General features: G+C 39.5%; 1 protein-coding gene across 2 annotated transcripts in view; it reads left to right on the forward strand.

Annotated features, from left to right (window-relative positions):
• DNAH11 (dynein axonemal heavy chain 11) overlaps positions 1–19,672 on the forward strand; it is a 181,987-nt gene that overhangs the window by 93,192 nt on the left and 69,123 nt on the right. For both annotated transcript variants that reach the window (XM_072153831.1, XM_072153832.1), the window contains exons 41-53: positions 910–1,042; positions 3,485–3,612; positions 4,423–4,571; positions 7,437–7,590; positions 7,883–8,014; positions 10,423–10,596; positions 11,486–11,690; positions 12,254–12,419; positions 14,364–14,466; positions 14,668–14,907; positions 16,403–16,564; positions 18,753–18,946; positions 19,158–19,320. In XM_072153831.1, the coding sequence (XP_072009932.1) occupies positions 910–1,042; positions 3,485–3,612; positions 4,423–4,571; positions 7,437–7,590; positions 7,883–8,014; positions 10,423–10,596; positions 11,486–11,690; positions 12,254–12,419; positions 14,364–14,466; positions 14,668–14,907; positions 16,403–16,564; positions 18,753–18,946; positions 19,158–19,320 (2,103 nt within the window). The remainder of the gene's footprint in view (positions 1–909; positions 1,043–3,484; positions 3,613–4,422; positions 4,572–7,436; positions 7,591–7,882; positions 8,015–10,422; positions 10,597–11,485; positions 11,691–12,253; positions 12,420–14,363; positions 14,467–14,667; positions 14,908–16,402; positions 16,565–18,752; positions 18,947–19,157; positions 19,321–19,672) is intronic.

Genomic DNA, 19,672 nt, shown 5'->3' on the forward strand with positions numbered 1-19,672 from the left:
TGCAAGCCGGCGTCGATGCGCCAAAATCCGATCACAAGTGCCAAAAACCCAGGGCAATTTGGCGCAAAATGGAAATCGGCGGGAAACCCGACAAAAATGCGCTCCACGGACCCTTAGTAAATGAGCCCCAGTGTTCAAGAGCATTTTTTCTGGTATCAATCGATAGGGAGGCTTAATGACAATTTCAATAATTTTCTAAATACCACCCCAAAAATGTCTCAGTTTTGGACCAGAGTATATGATATAGATTTGCTTTCTGTTTACACCCTCTTCAGCATAAATCCGAGTAATCATGATACATTGTAGAAATGTGGGATATTGTGCAATCTAGAATGGATTTTAAATAGAATTTCTTATTTCTGATTCCAAAAACTAAAAAGATGTTACCTATTTTGTGCTAGAGAATATACCTACTTTACATCTCTTCTCCTACAATACGACATATAATTTACCATACTTATATACTTTAAGAAGTCAGGATATAAGTAGTTAAACAATTGTCATTTTGATGGTTGATAAAGTAAATGTTATTAAAATTGCATAGGTTTTCCACATAAGCGAACAATTACAATTTATACCTTAAGCTATTTTAATTTCAAATAAATTGACCTTGAAAAAAGTGGAAAAAAAACCTAACCTGCAATTTGTGACTTCATTCGGGATCTGGCTTTGTGACAGTTATTTGTATAATTTCTTTTCTTGCACACACACAATACTTCTGCACTTATTCTCTTTCATCACAACTAATTACACTACAGTCTGTATAACTTAATTGCTTCCATTCTACTCAGAATGTCTTCGTAATTACTGATGATTTATATCAGGAAACTACTCGGAAATTAATTGAATCCATCGGAAAATAAACCACGAATATGAACTTTTGGTAAGGTTTTTATTTTTACTTTTCAGGTGTTGAAGACACTAAACCGTACGTATATAAATCGCAAGCAAAAACCTGTGTGGAATGACCTGAATCCAAAAGCAGTCACTACTGATGAACTTTTTGGCTTTATCCACCCCAGCACACGAGAGTGGAAAGATGGTAATAATCACTAAAATAGCTCAAAAAATTATGATCTTCATGTACATTATTAGAAAGAGTTCATTTCCAAATGACAACATTAGAGATTGGTGAATCGATTCTAACGAAGTTGAATTTGGTCCGTTTTTCAGGGAAAATCTGATTCGTCACGAATCCGAAGTTTACGGTGATTCGTGGGAACAAAGTTTTTTTTATCTCCTTTATTACCAAAATGATAAGCTGCTCAAAAAGAACAAAGCGTATATACAAATGGTATAAACTTTATTAAATGTAATCAGCGTTAAAAACAGTGGCAGACCACTGAAAATTACAAAACATCCCATACATAAACCCCGGTCACAATAATCAAATAATTAGGAATATATAAAGATAACACTGCAATGGTAAAAACATCCAAAGCCAATAAAATAATCTCAGCAAAAAAATCACGATGTTTAAGCATGTAGAGGCTTAATACCAAAGCCAAAGGGAATCAAAATACAGTAAATAGAATATTACCTAGTAGTAGGCAGTACGGGGATGTGGGAGAAAGGACCCTCGTCATGATTCGATATGGGTCGAATCAAATTTTTTCGAAAAATTCGTCCATCTCTAGACACCATACATTTCATGACGAGTGCCACATTCCCAAACTTTTGTTTCTGAACGTAGATCTTGGCTGTCTGTAAGCTCTAATACGATAAAAACAATAAGGCTTCAGATGCAGCTAACCCTTCCACGCTATTATAGACCGGATCCTGATACTGTGCATCAGAATGAATCTTCCTGGATAGAATAGAAGTCCAAAAGGCCAAAAAAGAAAAAGTTCATCCGGCACAATGTTAAAAGTTCAAACACTTATTCTTTAATCCATTAAAAGGTCCTTATTCATACAATACAGGTTTGGCTGATGCGCTACAAGCTTAATCAATACAGTTCTTGGGCTCCGTGCACACGGCTACAAATCGTGCCTAAAATGGCAGCTAGTTCACGGTCACCATAGAGGTGCATTGTGCATGTCTGAGCATGCCCCTCTGCATCCGGCTTATGGCTCACGGCACACATCCGCTTACACGAACGTGTACATGGAGCCTTAGTTGTAGCTCTGCAATCAATTCTGATTATGATGCAGACAGATAAGACTCACTTTGCCCTGTCCTTGTCATCCCCAGTATTGTAGTCACTTTCAATTGCAGCCAGTGTTATTTTACACTGACTCTAGGCCTGTCAGTGTAGAATACTATCCTAACAGTAAGCATGCACAGCTGATAACTAATGTTAACTACACATATACATTTGGTGGACTTGTGCCCATGTAGCACAACTTACCAGTCAAGGCAAAGAGTGATATGTTGTTTATTTTAAAGAAATGGACAAACAATTTTCTTTGAAGTCACTAAAACTAGGTTGCGCTTTTTTATTGTACTGTTGTAGATTTTTTTTGGTATAAGATTATGGTGGCTGCCATCTTACCCTAACTATGTTTAGTGATTTGCTTTACAACAACCTCTTGGATATAAGCAGCAAAACACTGAATGTGACTGATTAAAGGATTTGTACCAAGTATCATGTGATAGGTCTGACTGCTAGGACCGATCTTTAGAATGGTTAACCCACAGTTCTCAGTAAATTAATGAAGTGGCAGATATATCATGCTCCCTGACGCTCCATCCAATGCTATGTAAGTGTTGTACATTGTAGTGTTCGGGTATCTACGACGCTATCTCTCAAGAGTATTCAATGGAGTGTCAGGATATAAGCTCGACCTGCTACTACATTGCTACTCACAGAATGTGAGCCCCATTCTCCTTATCGGTGAGGGTCCCAGCAGTCTGACCTCAACTGATCAAATTATTATCCTATTTTCTGTGAATAGGGGTTAACAAAAATAGGTAAAACCCCTTTGGATCAAAGGGAGAGTTATCTGTCTCTGTGCCGGGTAGTGGAGTACATAAGATCAATGGTCCAGCTACGATAAGATCAGGTGCATTTCCAGAGGTTGCTTAGGTTGACATGTTTTTAAGCAATCTGTGGATGTTTCACACGAACATGGAATAAAGCTGGAAATACACGTGATCTTATCACGTCTGGACCATTTATTTTGTTGCTCTACTGATTGCCCTCACGCCGGGGTTTGTTTCCATGTTGCTTAATGAACAGGATGCATAGCGTGAGTTAGCTGGTTGTCCTTCTTCCATATATCCAATGTAGTGGAGTACATAAGCTTTGACTTCACCTGTTGTCAGTAGTGGATGCCATGATGCTGATATCTTTCCCAACTACATTTGAGCAATTTACATTTTACATTTGAAATATTCAGCCAATAAAACTCATACCAGACTTAACCATGTAGATTTTACTTTTTGACTAGAGTTACCTTACACTTTTATGCGTGAATATTGTTTATAATCACCTTACATTTACAACAAAAAAAGAAAACTTCCACGTTTAATTCCATTTTAGGCCTCTTCTCAAATCTTATGAGGGAACAGGCAAACATAACACACGAGGGTCCTAAGTGGATTGTGCTTGATGGAGACATTGATCCCATGTGGATTGAATCACTGAACACAGTTATGGATGACAATAAGGTAAAAAAAAGCTTAATGACGTTAAATGCATACATTTCTCTGACATTTGTGCTATTGTAATTCAGATTGGGAGATTTGCTTCCTGTGGTCAGTGAGAATAGGTGGATTTGAAAGAGAAGAAGGAGGCTTTTAAACTGGTGGAGGACCATTTTTTTCTTAGGGGGACTACTAAAAATGGCCCTCTGGTGACAGGTTCCCTTTACGTGGTCAGTAGTTTTTAAACTAACGTTGCATAAACCAATAGTGTAAGCGAATCTCATAACCATAATAATAATAATATTATTATTAATATTATATCTTATTGGAGAATAACTCCTCTTATCTTATTGGAGAATAACGCCTTATTTGCCCCTGTTCCCCTTATAAGTGATATTCACTATGAAGTCTGTAGAATCTGTTTTGCTACAGGAAGATGGTCTTGACTACTGCAGGTATTAGAATAAGTCAATGGGGCACATTTACTTACCCGGTCCTGTAGCAATCCCTGATCCGGACAGTCCGACGAAGATGAAGTCCAGCGCAATTCACTAACATCGTGCGTCCGAGTTCCTGCATCTGTCACTTCCCCTGCTGAGGTCCGCCGGAGGAAACCTGACGAAAATGCGCTCCGCGGACCCTTAGTAAATGAGCCCCATCGTCTCTGGAGAGGGCAGGAGTAAGCAATGCCTGAGGAGAGACCTAAGCAAAGACAGTGGTCGCAGGAGATATATAGGAAGTTTCTTTCTCACATATTATTCACATCAGCTATGACAGTATTCTCAATAATGTCATTTATACTGTGTATGTTTTTTGTTTTGCTTTCAAATAAAGGTCTTGACTCTTGCAAGCAATGAGAGAATCCCTTTGACTCCTACCATGCGTCTAGTATTCGAAATTCATCATCTAAAGACTGCAACTCCAGCCACTGTTTCTAGAGCAGGAATTCTTTATGTGAACCCTCAAGATCTCGGTTGGAATCCGTAAGTAATTTATAAAATAGTCAACATTAAAAATCCCATAGATTAAGTTCTTATGAAAGCTTTCATAAGCTTTCCGGAATTGTGCCTGACATCCACCAACGTAATAAGTTTCACCAGTTGACTTTTATTTCCGATTTTATTTTCCTTCTTAACGCTACTTGGTTCCTTTTATTTGAATATGGATGTATTGTATTGGCACAAATTCTGATTAATTGTACCATAAACTTCAAGACTGTAATATAAAGTGTTCTTTTTTAGCGACATCAACACATACTAGAAATATTATATACAAAAATGTGAAGGGGATTTAACAAAAACTTACCCTCACACATGATTAGGCTGAATTCCATGGGAAAACCAATGCGATGTAATACAGCAGATATTTCAGTAGAATTTATGTAGAAAACCACAAAGTATTTTAAATAGTAGATATTCATTTTTTAATGTATGTATGCGTTGACCCAGTTCATATCTTAAGTGAGGGTTTCCTTACGCTATTATATAAAGCGAACCAAATGTGGAATGTGAGTGGTTGATCTTCCATCCGCCTTCCATTCTTCATAGTTTCCATTATGTTTCCACTGCTGCAATATTTTTCCGCTATCAATAAAGGAAGTGCATGACTGAAGCTAGGTCAACTTAGCCTTGGGCCTCATGCACACAAACTGGTGTGCAATTTACAGGCTGCAGGCAATGGGCTAATTGCGGTTGGTTGCGGCCTGTCTGACATCAGCATGTGAGTGTTGCTCACGCCGCCGGTATCCATAGGAAGTGACTGCCCAGGCCCGATAGAAGTTATAGGACCTGTCCTATCATTTGTGGTGCGGGAAATCAGCATTTTCATGGTGTGGTGATAGATGGTTCCCAGTGGTGTAACTAGAATCTGTTGGGCCCCAGTGCAAAGTCTGTGCCAGGCCCCCGACTATAATGAATGGTTTATAGTAATATGGGAAAGCTAAACCTCTTGGGCCCAGGTGCAATCGCAAACTCTACACCCCCTAAAGTTACGGCCCTGATGGTTCCTTACAGTGCATGCACCTCATTGTGAACGTGCCCAATAGAAGGCAACAAGGTAACATGAGTTGGACATAATTTGTGCGATTAGATCACGGCCAAAGCACATGGCCGTATACATGAGGCTTTAGTATGACCACCATCAACCTTTCTAAATTAATTTTTTTTTTTTTTTAATTTAAAAAAATAATTCAATACAAAATAGGTACATATACCTTCATGAACAGTATCATTACATTAGCATTTCAAATGCATCCAAACATTTATCATTGTACCAATTTAACCGCCATCCCACCCACCCCTGGCGGCTGACAACTAACCAAGACCCCAAAAGAGACGTATAGCCTCGTTCAGGATGGAATTTATAAGTTGGAGTTATTTAAACCGTTAATCAAACAATAGGTGCTATAAACATTATTATTCTCTGAGTCGATTAAGCCACAAATCCCTCATACTATCTCTTTTTGCACCACTTTCACAATCCTCCTGTTTCTCTGCATAGAAGAGAGTGTCCACTCTATCTGCCCAGGCCTTCACCCTGGGTGCCTCTGTATCTTTCCAATGATGCAGGATTCCCAATCTTGCCAAAAAGAGGCCTTTTAATATAGATGGAATGCAACTTGATGCGCCACGAATACCAATCTTTGATCCCAAGATACAGACCTGTAGATTCGAATGAATGCTACAGTTGAATACTACTTGCAAACTATCAAGTACACTTGTCCAATAGCGGTGTAGCTTTGGGCATCTCCACAGCATATGTACAAGATCAGCGTCTATCAGGCTGCACCTTGGGCACTTTCCTTCATCCGTTTTCCAAAAATAATTTAATCGTTTTGGCGTCATATGTACCCGATGTACAACAAAGATCTGGGAGATAAAATGGGACATGTTCTTAATCGTATTCCTGGTCATATGCAGTGAATCCACCCACTCCTTATCTTTCTGCCACTTTTTATAACATTCAATTGCAGGGAGTTGATTTTCGTTTTTAGTCATATTTTTATAAACTCTAGACATTAGACCTCTACTATTTTGGGGAGCAAACATGTCTTTTAGGGGACGCTCTTCTTGTATCAACTCCTTATCTGGGAATCTAGCACTGAAGACGTGGCTGAGTTGTGCATAAAAAAGCCAATCAACAATCCCTAAACCAAAATCTATAACCATTCTTTCAAAGGTTTTTAGACCCCCTTGATCTAACACCTGGTGCAGAAAGAAAACCCCTTTCCCTTTCCAGAATTTTGAGGACTCCGTACATAGCAGGGTCCATTTTGAAAATCCCCACAGTGGCGTTTTATTTGAATACTCCTTAACCCCTTTTACATTTTTTATCCTATCCCAAACCCACTGCATTAACTCAAAAATTGAATAACCAACCTTGTGATCAAATTTCGAAAAAACCCCAGTTTCTAATAAGCTCCATATATCATAACCAAGTAAACACACATATTTCTTTTAAGATATATTCTACCATTACCTTATCACTATCTATAATATTTTGCCATTGAGCTGCAAGAAAATAATTGTAAAAATCCGGTATAGCTAATCCACCACTATCTATTGGGGCATACAATTTCCGAAGACTAATACGGGCCTTCCCCCCATTCCACAAAAGTTGCCTTAGGAGGGAGTCAAGAACAGCAAAAAAATTCCTATGGATTATTATTGGACTATTCTGAAATATAAATAAAATCTGCGGCAGTACTATCATTTTAAAAGTAACCACTCTCGCTGCCATGGGGAGATTCATTCTGGTCCATACTGCGATTTTCTGTTTGATCCTGACAATGAGAGGTTTTACATTAAGCTCAAAAACCTTTCTAAATTAATTTATTTGCCTCCTGTCAGCTACGTGACCAGCTGGATAGATACCAGAAATAGCCAAACTGAAAAGGCTAATCTCACCATACTGTTTGACAAATATGTCCCTCCATGCCTGGAGCAGTTCAGAAGTGGTTTTCTTAAAACCGTAACGCCAATTTCGGAGAACAGCATGGTTCAGGTAATTTGCTTTGTAAACCTTCATGGTACATGTTCATCTAAAATGTTAATAAATAGTTCATTTTAATTATAAATGCATTTAGTATTATAAAATACTGACTATAACACAGAGCTTCAGCAGTAGTAGGATATATACTAATTCGACAGCAGTTTTCCCTCCTTTGTATAGGGAAGCTGCAGGGAAATTACATGTATAGTATTACACAGTAAATAACGATACTATTCATAAAAAATATATCTTTAAACAATTAACAATTTGTATATCCATTTTCTGGACTATTAATTTACCACAGACCCTGTGTTCTCTTCTGGACTGTCTACTAACCCCGGAGAATGTCCCTCATGACTCATCGAGAGAACTGTATGAGTTATATTTCGTCTTTGCCTGTATCTGGGCTTTTGGTGGGGCTCTACACAAAGACCAGGTTTGTTGTGACACTTTTATTGCTGATTTATTTATGTGTTTGCATTTTAATGATAGAAAATTGCCTTGTCATACATTTAACAGTGAATTGCAAAGCTTAGCATATTAAGAAGGTTGTAAGGGTGAAATATTCATGCACATGACATAATACACTGAAAGATCTTTATTTCTGCCTGTCACCCTGTAATTTTCTTGTATTATCTTTCTTTTCTTTTACACTCACATAATTACTTAGTCCTTTTGTATATTTTCTTTCTTGATATTCCCATCTTTGTTCATCTTTAGGGTATCGAAGCTGAAATGTAGGAATTATGTGTGTACAGGATTACCTTTCTAGTAATCAAAAGTGTCTGATTTTACTCATTTTGGTGCTAAATCAGTTTATAGTTGCAAAACTTTTTACTCATAAATTGAGTTGAGTGGAGACTGTAAAAGCTGTAATTCATGCTTTACTTAGGAGATATATTGGGTAAATGTTTTTTTGCCAATTTCAATGTATGGGGTTAATTAAATGATTATTGCAATCATTGGGAAGTAATAGCCCAGGAGTAGCCTGGTTTTGGTATTGGGGGCTAGTGGAATAGTCATGGTGACCATCTCCACCATGCCTGAAAAAGCTGCCACACATAATCATGGTAGTATTAAACACAAAGGGGCACATTTACTAAGGGTCCGCGAACCGCGATTCTGTCAGGTTTCCCGAAAATTCCCTTTTTGCCCAAATTGCCCCGGGTTCTTGGTGCACAGGATCGGATTGTTGCACATCGGCGCCGGCTTGCATGCAACAAAAATGGGGGGGCGTGCCGTTGGACAACCCAACTGATTTGGACAAACCGCGGAATTTAAAAACGAGATTGTGTCGCCAGATCAAGCACTTACATGCACTGGGAAGAAGAAGGTGTACTCCGACGGACCTCAGCGGGGAAGCAACACATAAAGGAAATTGGACGCACCACCTTAGTGAATCGTGGCAGACCCCAATCCTCTTCGGACAACGCACAGTGGGGATCGCGACAGGACCGGGTAAGTAAATCTGCCCCAAAGTCCTTAACCCCATAGCGCAATAAGACATATCCTTACGTCTTGCTGCGCATGGGGGAGTATGAAGAGAGCTCATAATGAAGCAAACGCCCATTGCTAACACCCGTGATCGGGGAGCAGCGTTCCGTTGTCATGATAGCCTCGGATCACACAAAGATCCGAGGCTGTCATGATTGAGGCTATGTATTACAATGTGCGATCTGCACATGGTAATAGATGGTATGCAAAATCCCCATATACTGCCATACTGTAGTATGGCAGTGTATGGTAGGATCAATCAGACAACCTAGGGTTAAAGTACCCTAGGGAGTCTAAAAAATAGTAAAAAAAATAAATAAAAAAAAGTAAAAAAAAAAAAAAATTATATAAAAAATCATAAAAATTCAAATCACCCCCCTTTCCCTAGAACTGATATAAATATAAATAAACAGCAAAAATCCTAAACACATTAGGTATCGCGCGTCCGTAAATGCCCGATCTATCAAAATATAATAACCGTTTTTCACTGCGTTTTACCCCGTAGCGGAAAATAGCGCCCGAAGTCGCAAATTGCATTTTTTAGCCATTTTGAAAAATAGAAAAAATTCTGTAAAAAGTGATCAAAAGGTCGCACAGTCCTAAAAATAAAAGCGTTGAAAACGTCATCAGAAGTTGCAAAAAATGACACCACCCACAGCTCTGTACACTAAAGTATGAAAAAGTTATTAGCGCAAGAACACTGTAAAATGAAGAATTTTTCTTCTGTACAGGAGGTTTTAATTTTTGTAAATGTATGAAAACATTATAAAACCTATACAAATTTGGTATCCCTGTGATCGTATTGGGCCAATGAATAAAGTAGACATGTCATTTGGGGCGCACAGTGAAAGCTGTAAAAACCAAGCCCACAAGAAATGGCACAATGTGTTTTTTCATCCTTTTCACTGCATTTAGAATTTTTTTCCCGCTTCCCAGTACACGGCATGGAATATTTAATACCATCAATACGAAGTGCAATTTGTTACGCAGAAAATAAGACATCACACAGCTCTGTACATGGAAAAATAAAAAAGTTATAGATTTTTGAAGGTGGGGAGTGAAAAATAAAAACGCAAAAATGAAAAAGGGCCTGGTCCTTAAGGGGTTAAAGTGCCATGGATATGAAACAGAGTAATCTAATAACATTTATTCTTAAGGGTATGTAAACATTTCCATTCATACACGCTCATTAAAAAACATACAGTCCCAACCACCCCTCCAACACATCTAAAACACCATAGTTTTTACCCAACAATACCATATATTTTCAGACTTATAAGGGCACTAGTGATAATATATCTACATATTTTATCACAAATTTTATTTATTATTGTGCCGATTTTGTTTCAGTTGATAGACTACAGGGCTGAATTCAGTCAGTGGTGGATCAAAGAATTAAAAGCAGTGAAATTTCCGGGCCAAGGAACAGTTTTTGATTATTATTTGGATAACAAAGCCAGGAAGTTCATTCCTTGGAGCGAAAAAGTTCCTAAATTTGAAATGGACCCTGAAACCCCTTTACAGGTATGTTATTTTGGTTTCGTTTTGGATATGATTTTTGAGGTTACAAAATCTTATCATGCAAAAAACTATACTTTTATTATTTTCATGGCAATGATAGCTTTGACTAATTCACTTTTTGTTAAGAGTATATTTTTTCCACAAGTCAATGGACCACAATGCAAAAGCAACAATAGAGGCATTGGGACACAAAACTTTTATACAGTAGTTGTGCAGAGATATATGCATAGCCTGGGTGCTATCACAGTCCTACCTCCTAGATAGACTAAGACACATGATAAAGAATAACAACAAAAACAGGGAGGGAAAGTATAGTAAGGGGAGCCAAAGTGAGTGTCGGGAAGGGAGTAACATGTGTTCTCTGTAGAAATGTAGTTGATTGTCGTCAGTATAGGAAAACCACATTTTCATGAATTTCAGAATGCTGAAAAGCTCCTCATTGCCTGAAAAGGACACTCAAATATTTTGTGGTATATTTACTGGACAGGAAAAAAAAGCTGGGTAGCATTAAAATGGCAAATGGGCCTCTCAAGTGATACTGAACAGAAAATAGGTGATATTGTACACCCTGGACCAGAACCAGACCAATCAGTCCACCATACCTGTTACATATTACCCTATTGGCCAAAACCTTGGAAACTAATAATTCACTTCTAAACAAACCCTAGTGGATTATATTTATATAGAATTGATCAAGTTTCCCATACTTTCTACTTTTAATGGTCCTGCAGGTTACACTATTGGTGCTGTGAAAAAGCAACGATAAACAAGTAGTAGCATAACTCTGAGCTGAAAAAGCTAATACTAGTACTATTATGTGTTATATAATATTCCTGTAGCTCATATATTACATGCTGTTGTTTTATACATTTTTTTTCTCTTTGATTTGTAGGCGGTTTTTGTCCATACATCTGAAACCACATGCCTTGGATACTTCACAGATTTACTAATAAAAAGGTCTAAGCCGGTGATGCTGGTGGGCAGTGCAGGAGTGGGCAAGACTGTGTTTCTGAATGATAGACTGGTTTGCTTATCTGATCAGTATATGATATCCAAAGTACCATTTAACTATTACACTACATCGGCTGCTCTGCAAAGTAAGATTAGTATAATAGGGTGATGACTTTTATTGTACTATTTTTTTCATTTGAACTAAATCCAATATTGAGTAAGTTTCCTTTTTTCTGTTCAAATTCATTACAATAAATAACCATTATCAGTATTTGACTACAATGCACTGACACTACGTAGCACAGTTTTTTCTACTGAAATTTGTGGAAATACAAGGAATGTATCATTTAGAACTAGAATTAAAAAAAGATGCCTACATATATTACAAGTTACTAAAGATAAAACACAGTGACTTAGCACATTCCCATTCTGATGGAAACCTAATGAGCCAAATAATTGTAAAAAATGGGAAGTTTAGGCTTTACTTTACGATTCACTTTACATTTGTACTGAATGACTATGAATTACAATCTGTTTTGCATGTATAAAACCTATGTCTAATTGAAAATATCTTTTTCATATTGTTAAATACAAACTTCAATATTAGTTGACCATTAACAAGTGTGTCAAATCGTTGAGCCAAAACAGATGAATCTTTCTCATTGAACATAGATGTACACTGTGTAAGAGAGATCTCTTTATTTTACAGGGATCCTTGAAAAGTCTTTGGAAAAGAAAGCGGGGCGTAACTATGGCCCTATTGGAAACAAAAAGTTGGTCTATTTTATTGATGACTTGAACATGCCTGAGGTAGACAAGTATGGAACTGTCCAGCCGCATGCCCTGATAAGACAGCATTTCGATTACGGACATTGGTAAAGTGTTCACTTTGTACATGTTTCAGTATATTAAGGTTATTCGTGAATAAAGACTTTTTTGAAAGTTCTGAAGAATTAATAGGGAAACAAATTTAACAAACCGTGTAACTTTTTGGCTAAAATGGTAAAACTTCTTTTATGGGGTTTTCCGATCAATCACTGACTAAATGTTAACCTGGTTCTTGTCGAATTTCTAGTAGATTTATCTGATTGCTATATATCTGCTTACAGGGACCCCCATTGATCCCTAGACGGAGAGCATCCATCAATCCATGATTTAACTACCCAATAATAACTGCTTCATTCCATAGATCTATGCAAGCACATGCCACCCATAGCTTTGTTTTTTTTTCCACCTGCTCCTTATAGACCAAATCATCATTTAAGAAATATGCAAATGAAGTAGAGTAGAGTATCTCAGGGCTCCGGCTCCACAGCAGTGACAATGCCACAACCAGCGCCTTCTCTCATCCTTCCTCCTTTGGCTATACTCCTGGGTTCATTAAGCCCCGGTGTCCTTTTGAGCCCGGTTAAAGCCTCCCTAAAGCACTTGAGCCACATTATAAATAAGCTAAAGTGCATTTTTGCCATGGAAGGAGCAGCTGAACGTAAAAACCCGATCAGGTAAAATCCGTAAAATCGGGTATGGATGGCATGTGTGGGTATAGCCCTGTATAACATAGCAGTTAGTTTTGGGTAGGTCAGTGGTGGTGATTGATTCCCTTTAAGTCCCTTTTGTGAATGGAATGATAGTCTGCTGCACTCCATTCTTTTTACTCCTTGGGGAGTGATATTGTAGCTTAAGACTTGTTGAACCTTAAAGGAGTAAATGGAGCTGTGATTATGTGTGCTGTTTTCCTCTCCATTTAAACAGAATGCTTCTGTTCTGAAAGGTCAGATACCTTTTGATCAATTACTATTCCCTAGCTTATGGATAGAGGATTAGTGATGTCTCTGGAGACCCCTTTCAATCCATTATTCACACAAACTACAATTACATGTGCAACATCCCCCATCCGGGCCTAGGCTTTTCTTGGGGCCTGGAGGCAGCTGGGGCCCAGAATACCGGAGTGGCTGGCGGTTGCGGCCTAGGCACACTAGTGTCACAGTGCTTGGTATGGGGACCGAGGGCTGTCACACAGCCTGGCAGGTCTCCAGCGGGTGGTGTGTGCAAGAAATTAGATGAGGGAGAGGCTGATGTACTGGTTCTCCCCGGGGCAATCCTTTAGTGTCCATAGTATGAATCCCTGGATGATAGATGGGGGTGCCCTTTTTGGTGATACAGCCGTAGCAGGGCCCAGACGGAGGCAACGTTGTGCAGAACTAACTTACAGTTCTTTATTCGAACCAACAGCAGCAACGGGCTAAACGATTCTGTACAAATGGTCGGGTTACTGGGAGTGATCTTGGAGAATGAACCTCAGGAGTTAGGTCACCAGCCTGGTTGCAGATGCAGGCTAGGATGTAGCTGTGTCCAATGCTGGAAGCTGCAGCTCTAGTCCTGGTTGTTCTGTGTGAGCTCACTAGAGGTGTGAGGCACACGCTGTCTCTGGTCACTCAGTGTAGGGTTGATATGCTCCTCTGTCAGGAGCTGGGGCCTAAGAGCTGCTCATGAGGTGAGAGCTCAGCACTAACTCCCTCTCTGGTAAGAGAGCTTGCTGGAAAGACCTTCGGTCATTTCCTGTCCAGGGGTTTTTTTACTCCCTGGTCAGGTGGTCTCACTCTCCAATCACACTCCAGTTTACAGATTGGAACATCATTGGATAACAATAGCAAATACAATTAAGCCTTGCCTATCCAGGCAATATCTAACATTGCATGTTACCTCTTGGTGTACTGAATGGTACAAGGGGCTTATTCGCGACCACTCCTCTGCCATGCGCATTGGCAAGGGTGTTGCACATGATAATATTTAATCTAATATTTAACCTTTTACTGCAGGTATGAACGTCAAAAAATGACACTTAAAGAAGTTCACAATTGCCAGTATGTTGCTTGTATGAATCCCACCGCAGGAAGCTTTACGATTAATCCACGATTGCAGGTAATGTTGAAGATGCATGATCAAGTCTAACTTTGCTCAACTCTTTTATGTCTATCTGGATGATCTACAAGAACAGTGCAAAATCTGTCAAATCAACTTTTGTTTTAAATATTTGTACAAAGAAATTTTTTTAATGCAATTTTTTTTCACAATGTCACCAATAAAGTAATTAATATGTCTTATCTATATCTTTCCATTTAGAGACACTTTACCGTTTTTGCTGTAAGCTTCCCTTCAAATGACGCCCTGGAAGCCATCTTTGCCAAGATTCTTAGTTTCCACTTCCAGCAATACTCATTCCATCCCTCAATTCTGCGAACTGGACCAACTGTGATTCAGGCAGCAATGTGGCTTAGCCAGAAAATGGTGCAGAATTTCCTTCCAACCGCTATCAAATTTCATTATATTTTTAACCTGAGGGATATCGCCAATATTTTTCAGGTACACTTAGCTCCCCAAATCTGTTCAAGTTGAGACTATATTAAACCTCTTTTTTTTTTTTTATTTAGTTTTATGTGTAAAAATGTGGGGCTTAGTTGAACTATAAAAGTAAGTGCATGGTGGAGTTGAAATGCCGAACTAGGCAGCAGCTTAAAGGAAATCTGCCACTAACAAAAAGAGGAAAAATCTACAGATACTCACCTGTCCTCCTCTTCATCCGGATCCTGGCACTTGTCTTTGTTAATCTTGACTTGCCGGGTTCACCTACAAAAAAAGACTTATAAAAAGCAGACCAGAGCACAGTGACAAGGTGTCCGGCACTCCAGGCTTCAAATTATTCAAGCCCTCGCCACCTCCCTCTCCCAGCATGGACATCACATGAGAAATGTGAATTCACACCTCTTGTGTGATATATGCCTCCTTCTACATTAGAAAGGGAGGTGACATCAATCAGTGGGTGTGAATAATTAGCAGCCTGGAGCACCAGACATCTCTTCCCCGCTCTCTAGAAGTCTTTTTTCTAGGTGATCCCGGCGTGTCAAGATTAACCAGGAAATGGTGGAGACGGGTAATTATTCAGGCCCTCGCCTGAATAATAGGGAGGTGACATAACGTGAAAAACCTGAATTCACGCCTCTTGTGTGATGGATGCCTCCCTCTCCCATGTTGGAAAGGGAGGTGACATTAAACAGGGGGTGGGAATAATTAGCAGCTCGGATTGCCTGACATCTCGACCACACATTCCAGTCTGCTTTTTAGAAGTCTTTTTTTCTAGGTGAAGATTAGCGAAGACCACTGCCAGGATCTGATTGTTGAAGGACTGACTTTTGAAACCACCAGAGATGCGGAGACTTGGTGTGCCGTTCTCACTGCTGGGTGGAGTGTCAGGTTGAGCAGAAGTCCTGCAGTTCTTTTCAATAGTATAGCAGTGTTAGAAATTGCAGAGCACATGCAGCATGGGGCATGCTCGGACTGATACCCTATCAATTGCTGAGAATGGGACCCCATTCTCCGGATCGCTGAGAGTCCATTGCCATGAACTGCGAGGGGTGTCGGCAGTCGGTTCCTCATATCCAACAGCTGACAACATGCTTACTTGGTCCAAGCCCTTAATGTGCAAAATGTATTAGACTTTCATGGAAGATGTCACCCATACATTAGGGATATGTAGAAAAATGTCTTCTTATTAAAAAGTGCACCATACAATACCATTAAAGTAAAATACAGTATCATGGATGTGTTTAAAATATTGAATATTGAATCTGGAATATTCAAATTTACAGAAGATTTCATACATGTATTACAGCCTATTTGCTATATCTCCTGCATGGTATGCATTGAATTTGCAAAAAATCATTGCAAATCTACAAAACTCTTACATTCATCACATGGCTGATAAAATGTGACACCTTAAGAAATTTCTTTACACATCAACACCATCCTCCTTAATAAGTATGTTCTAGTTATAAAGTGTAATTCTTTCTTTCTGTTTTAGGGAATTTTATTTGCTACTCCAGATTGCTTAAAGCAGTCAAATGATCTGGTGCAGCTTTGGCTACATGAGTCTTCTCGGGTGTATGGGGACAAGCTGGTGGAAGCCAAAGACTCAGAGTTATTCAGGAAACTTCTTCATGACACAGCAAGAAAATACTTTGATGTAAGCAGCTGCATGATACAGCATCCACATACTTGTTCACCAGAGTGTCCCAGTAAAAGCCCATACTTTAAAAGGCATAGTTAAAAACTTTACCCAGCCTAGTGTCTTATGTACTAGAAATAGGGGTTAGATGTTAATTGGGCTTTTGGATGTATAGTTTTGTTTTGGCTGTTTAACCACTTGCCGCTCTGTGGCGGATATATCCGCCACCGAGCACAGTGAGTTAGCGCTCAGTGGAGGATATATCTGCCAGCGGCACGACATGCAAACATTAGGTAATCCCGTCATTCCCTGTACTATCCCCCCCATCGTCTGTATTCGCTTTCCCCCAAACCTCACTTTTAAGTGTGAATCGTGTGGAGTAGGCGTTTAGCGGAGGAGCAGGTGTGTGTGGAGGAGCAGGCGTTGTGAGGAGGAGAAGGCATTTTGTGGAGTTCTGCTGGAGTGCCCGGGACTTCTGCTGGGGTGCCCGGGACTTCTGCTGGGGTGCCCGGGACTTCTGCTGGGGTGCCCGGGACTTCTGCTGGGGTGCCCGGGACTTCTGCTGGAGTGCCCGGGACTTCTGCTGGAGTGCCCGGGACTTCTGCTGGAGTGCCCGGGACTTCTGCTGGAGTGCCCGGGACTTCTGCTGGAGTGCCCGGGACTTCTGCTGGAGTGCCCGGGACTTCTGCTGGGGTGCCCGGGACTTCTGCTGGGGTGCCCGGGACTTCTGCTGACCCCACATGGGAGACCCCCAGTAACTATGCCCCTCAGGTCCCTGATTTTACGGCCAGTCCTGGGATACAAAGAGACATGGCAGGGCTTGGACCAGTGGACTTTTTTAAGTTCTTTTTTTAGGGAGTACCTAATTGGTCTGATGATTTCTCAGACCAATCTCTACGCTGCACAATACATTGCCCAAAACCCCACTTCTTTTTTGGGGGTTTTCTATTGTACTGTTACTTCAGGGGCTCTTCAATTACACTGTGGCACCACAAAACATTTGCAGCCAAATTGGCCTTCCAGTGTTCTCTACATCGCTGTGCGACAAAGCAGCAGTTGACATCCACATGTCTGGTATTGCTGTACTCGGGAAGAAGCAGGGCAAAAATTTTGGGATGTATATTTACCTCAAATTTCTTCTTAATGTGTCCATTTTAGGGCTAAATGAGAAAAATCGTAATGGAAAATTGAAATTTCAGAATTTCAAATCCATTTTTTGTTTGCTTCCGGAAAAATAATAAAAGTGTAAACAGACCTCCTAAATGCTGATTTGAATAGGTTGAGATGTTAAGTTCATAAAATGGTTACTTGTGGGGGTATATAGTACAAAAGCCTTTATAGAGCACTTCCAAACTGAATTCATCACCAAAAGTTTCGCATTTTTCCAATTTCAAGAAAATCTGAGACGTTGCTACTAAAACTTCAAACCTTCTCACATCCGTAAAAAAATGGAAACCTAAAACAAATAATGGAAATAAAAAGAAGCCCAATGGCAAAAGGTTTTTTCCCCCAAAAAAATTTGTGGTATGACTTTTTGTCTAAAAAGTATAACATTTGAAACTTTGAAAATTGTAATTTTTTTCAAATTTTTCCTAAATTTGTGAATTTTTACCCACCCCAAAAAGGAACGGATCACTGAATTGATACTACTAACATAAACTACAATCTCAAAATCACAGGGATATCTTAAAGCGTTGAAAAGTTATTACCACAGAAAGAGACGCTGGTCAAATTTCTAAAAAAAAAAGGACCGAGCCTTAACGTACAAACAGGCTGCGTCCTTAAGGGGTTAATCCAGATAGATATTATGTTTACTACTGAAGCAATTTTGTATTTTATAGTTATAGGTTACAATAAGTTACAATGGTCATCTAGGAAACTTTAGAAAGCATCTCCATTCAGCTTTTTGCAGGGCCCTGTTCTTGTGATTACTGGGGTCTAAATGGTCAAACCAACTTGGATCAGACACAGTCCACATTCAGTGGATATGGAGAAAGTGTCTCTAGTCAGAACCGTGGAAGGCTTTGCAGAAGAAGACTGTGGAGGTCTCATCTATTATGGCAGATTCCTAGGAATCAGGGATAGTAAAGAATGCATGCTTAAAATGTTCAGCTTTTTGTCCTGATTCAAATTTATTGAATTAGGATGCAAGTTAAGTAAGTTAATTACAGCAATCATTAAAATATTACCGTTCTATATATACTAGGGTTTAGAAGACCATGTGCTCTTCAGGGAGCCGCTCATATTTTGCCATTTTGCAAACGGTATTGGGGCTCCTTCTTATTTGCCAGTCCAAGGATGGGATGCTCTCAGGAAGACACTTGTTGAGGCCCTTGACAGCTACAATGAGCTTAATGCAGCCATGAATCTTGTCTTATTTGAAGATGCAATGCAACACGTGTAAGTAACCAAACTTCTAAGCATTTCCATAATATTGAGTCAATGTCCAGTAAATATACTTGGGATGTCAATGGAGGGTCTAACAGTTTGACTGGCCTAGCACCAGTGTCAGTGGTTATTGGAGTTCCTATGAAATAATAAAGTTATTACTTAGACATGGGAGAAGTTTGCATCTTCATTCCAAGGGCAATAACACTTTTTTTTGTTTTAGATGTCGTATTAGTCGCATATTGGAGGAGCCTCGTGGTTACGCTTTACTGATTGGAGTTGGTGGAAGTGGCAAGCAAAGTCTGTCCAAATTAGCGGCGTACATCAGCTCTCTAGAAGTGTTTCAGATCACTTTGAAAAATGGATATGCCATCCAAGATCTGAGAGTAAGACAAGCAGTTATTACTACTATACGCTCTAATTATTTATAAAAAAATTTTAAGCTTTCAATAAATGGATTACCGTATTTTTACCGTATATAGTCCAGTGCGCCTTATATATGAATATTACTTACAGACAACAGCTGCCTTGAACTGTGCACAGGTCTGCCACCTGCTGGTCATTCATCCTTATAATCAGGTGCGCCTTATAGTCCAGTGCGCCTTATATATGAAGCGTACTGACAGACAACAGCTGCCTTGAACTGTGCACAGGTCTGCCACCTGCTGGTCATTCATCCTTATAATCAGGTGCGCCTTATAGTCCAGTGCGCCTTATATATGAACCTAGACATTTTAG

Source organism: Engystomops pustulosus, chromosome 5 (assembly GCF_040894005.1).
Source record: "Engystomops pustulosus chromosome 5, aEngPut4.maternal, whole genome shotgun sequence".
Classification (NCBI taxonomy): Eukaryota; Metazoa; Chordata; class Amphibia; order Anura; family Leptodactylidae; genus Engystomops; species Engystomops pustulosus.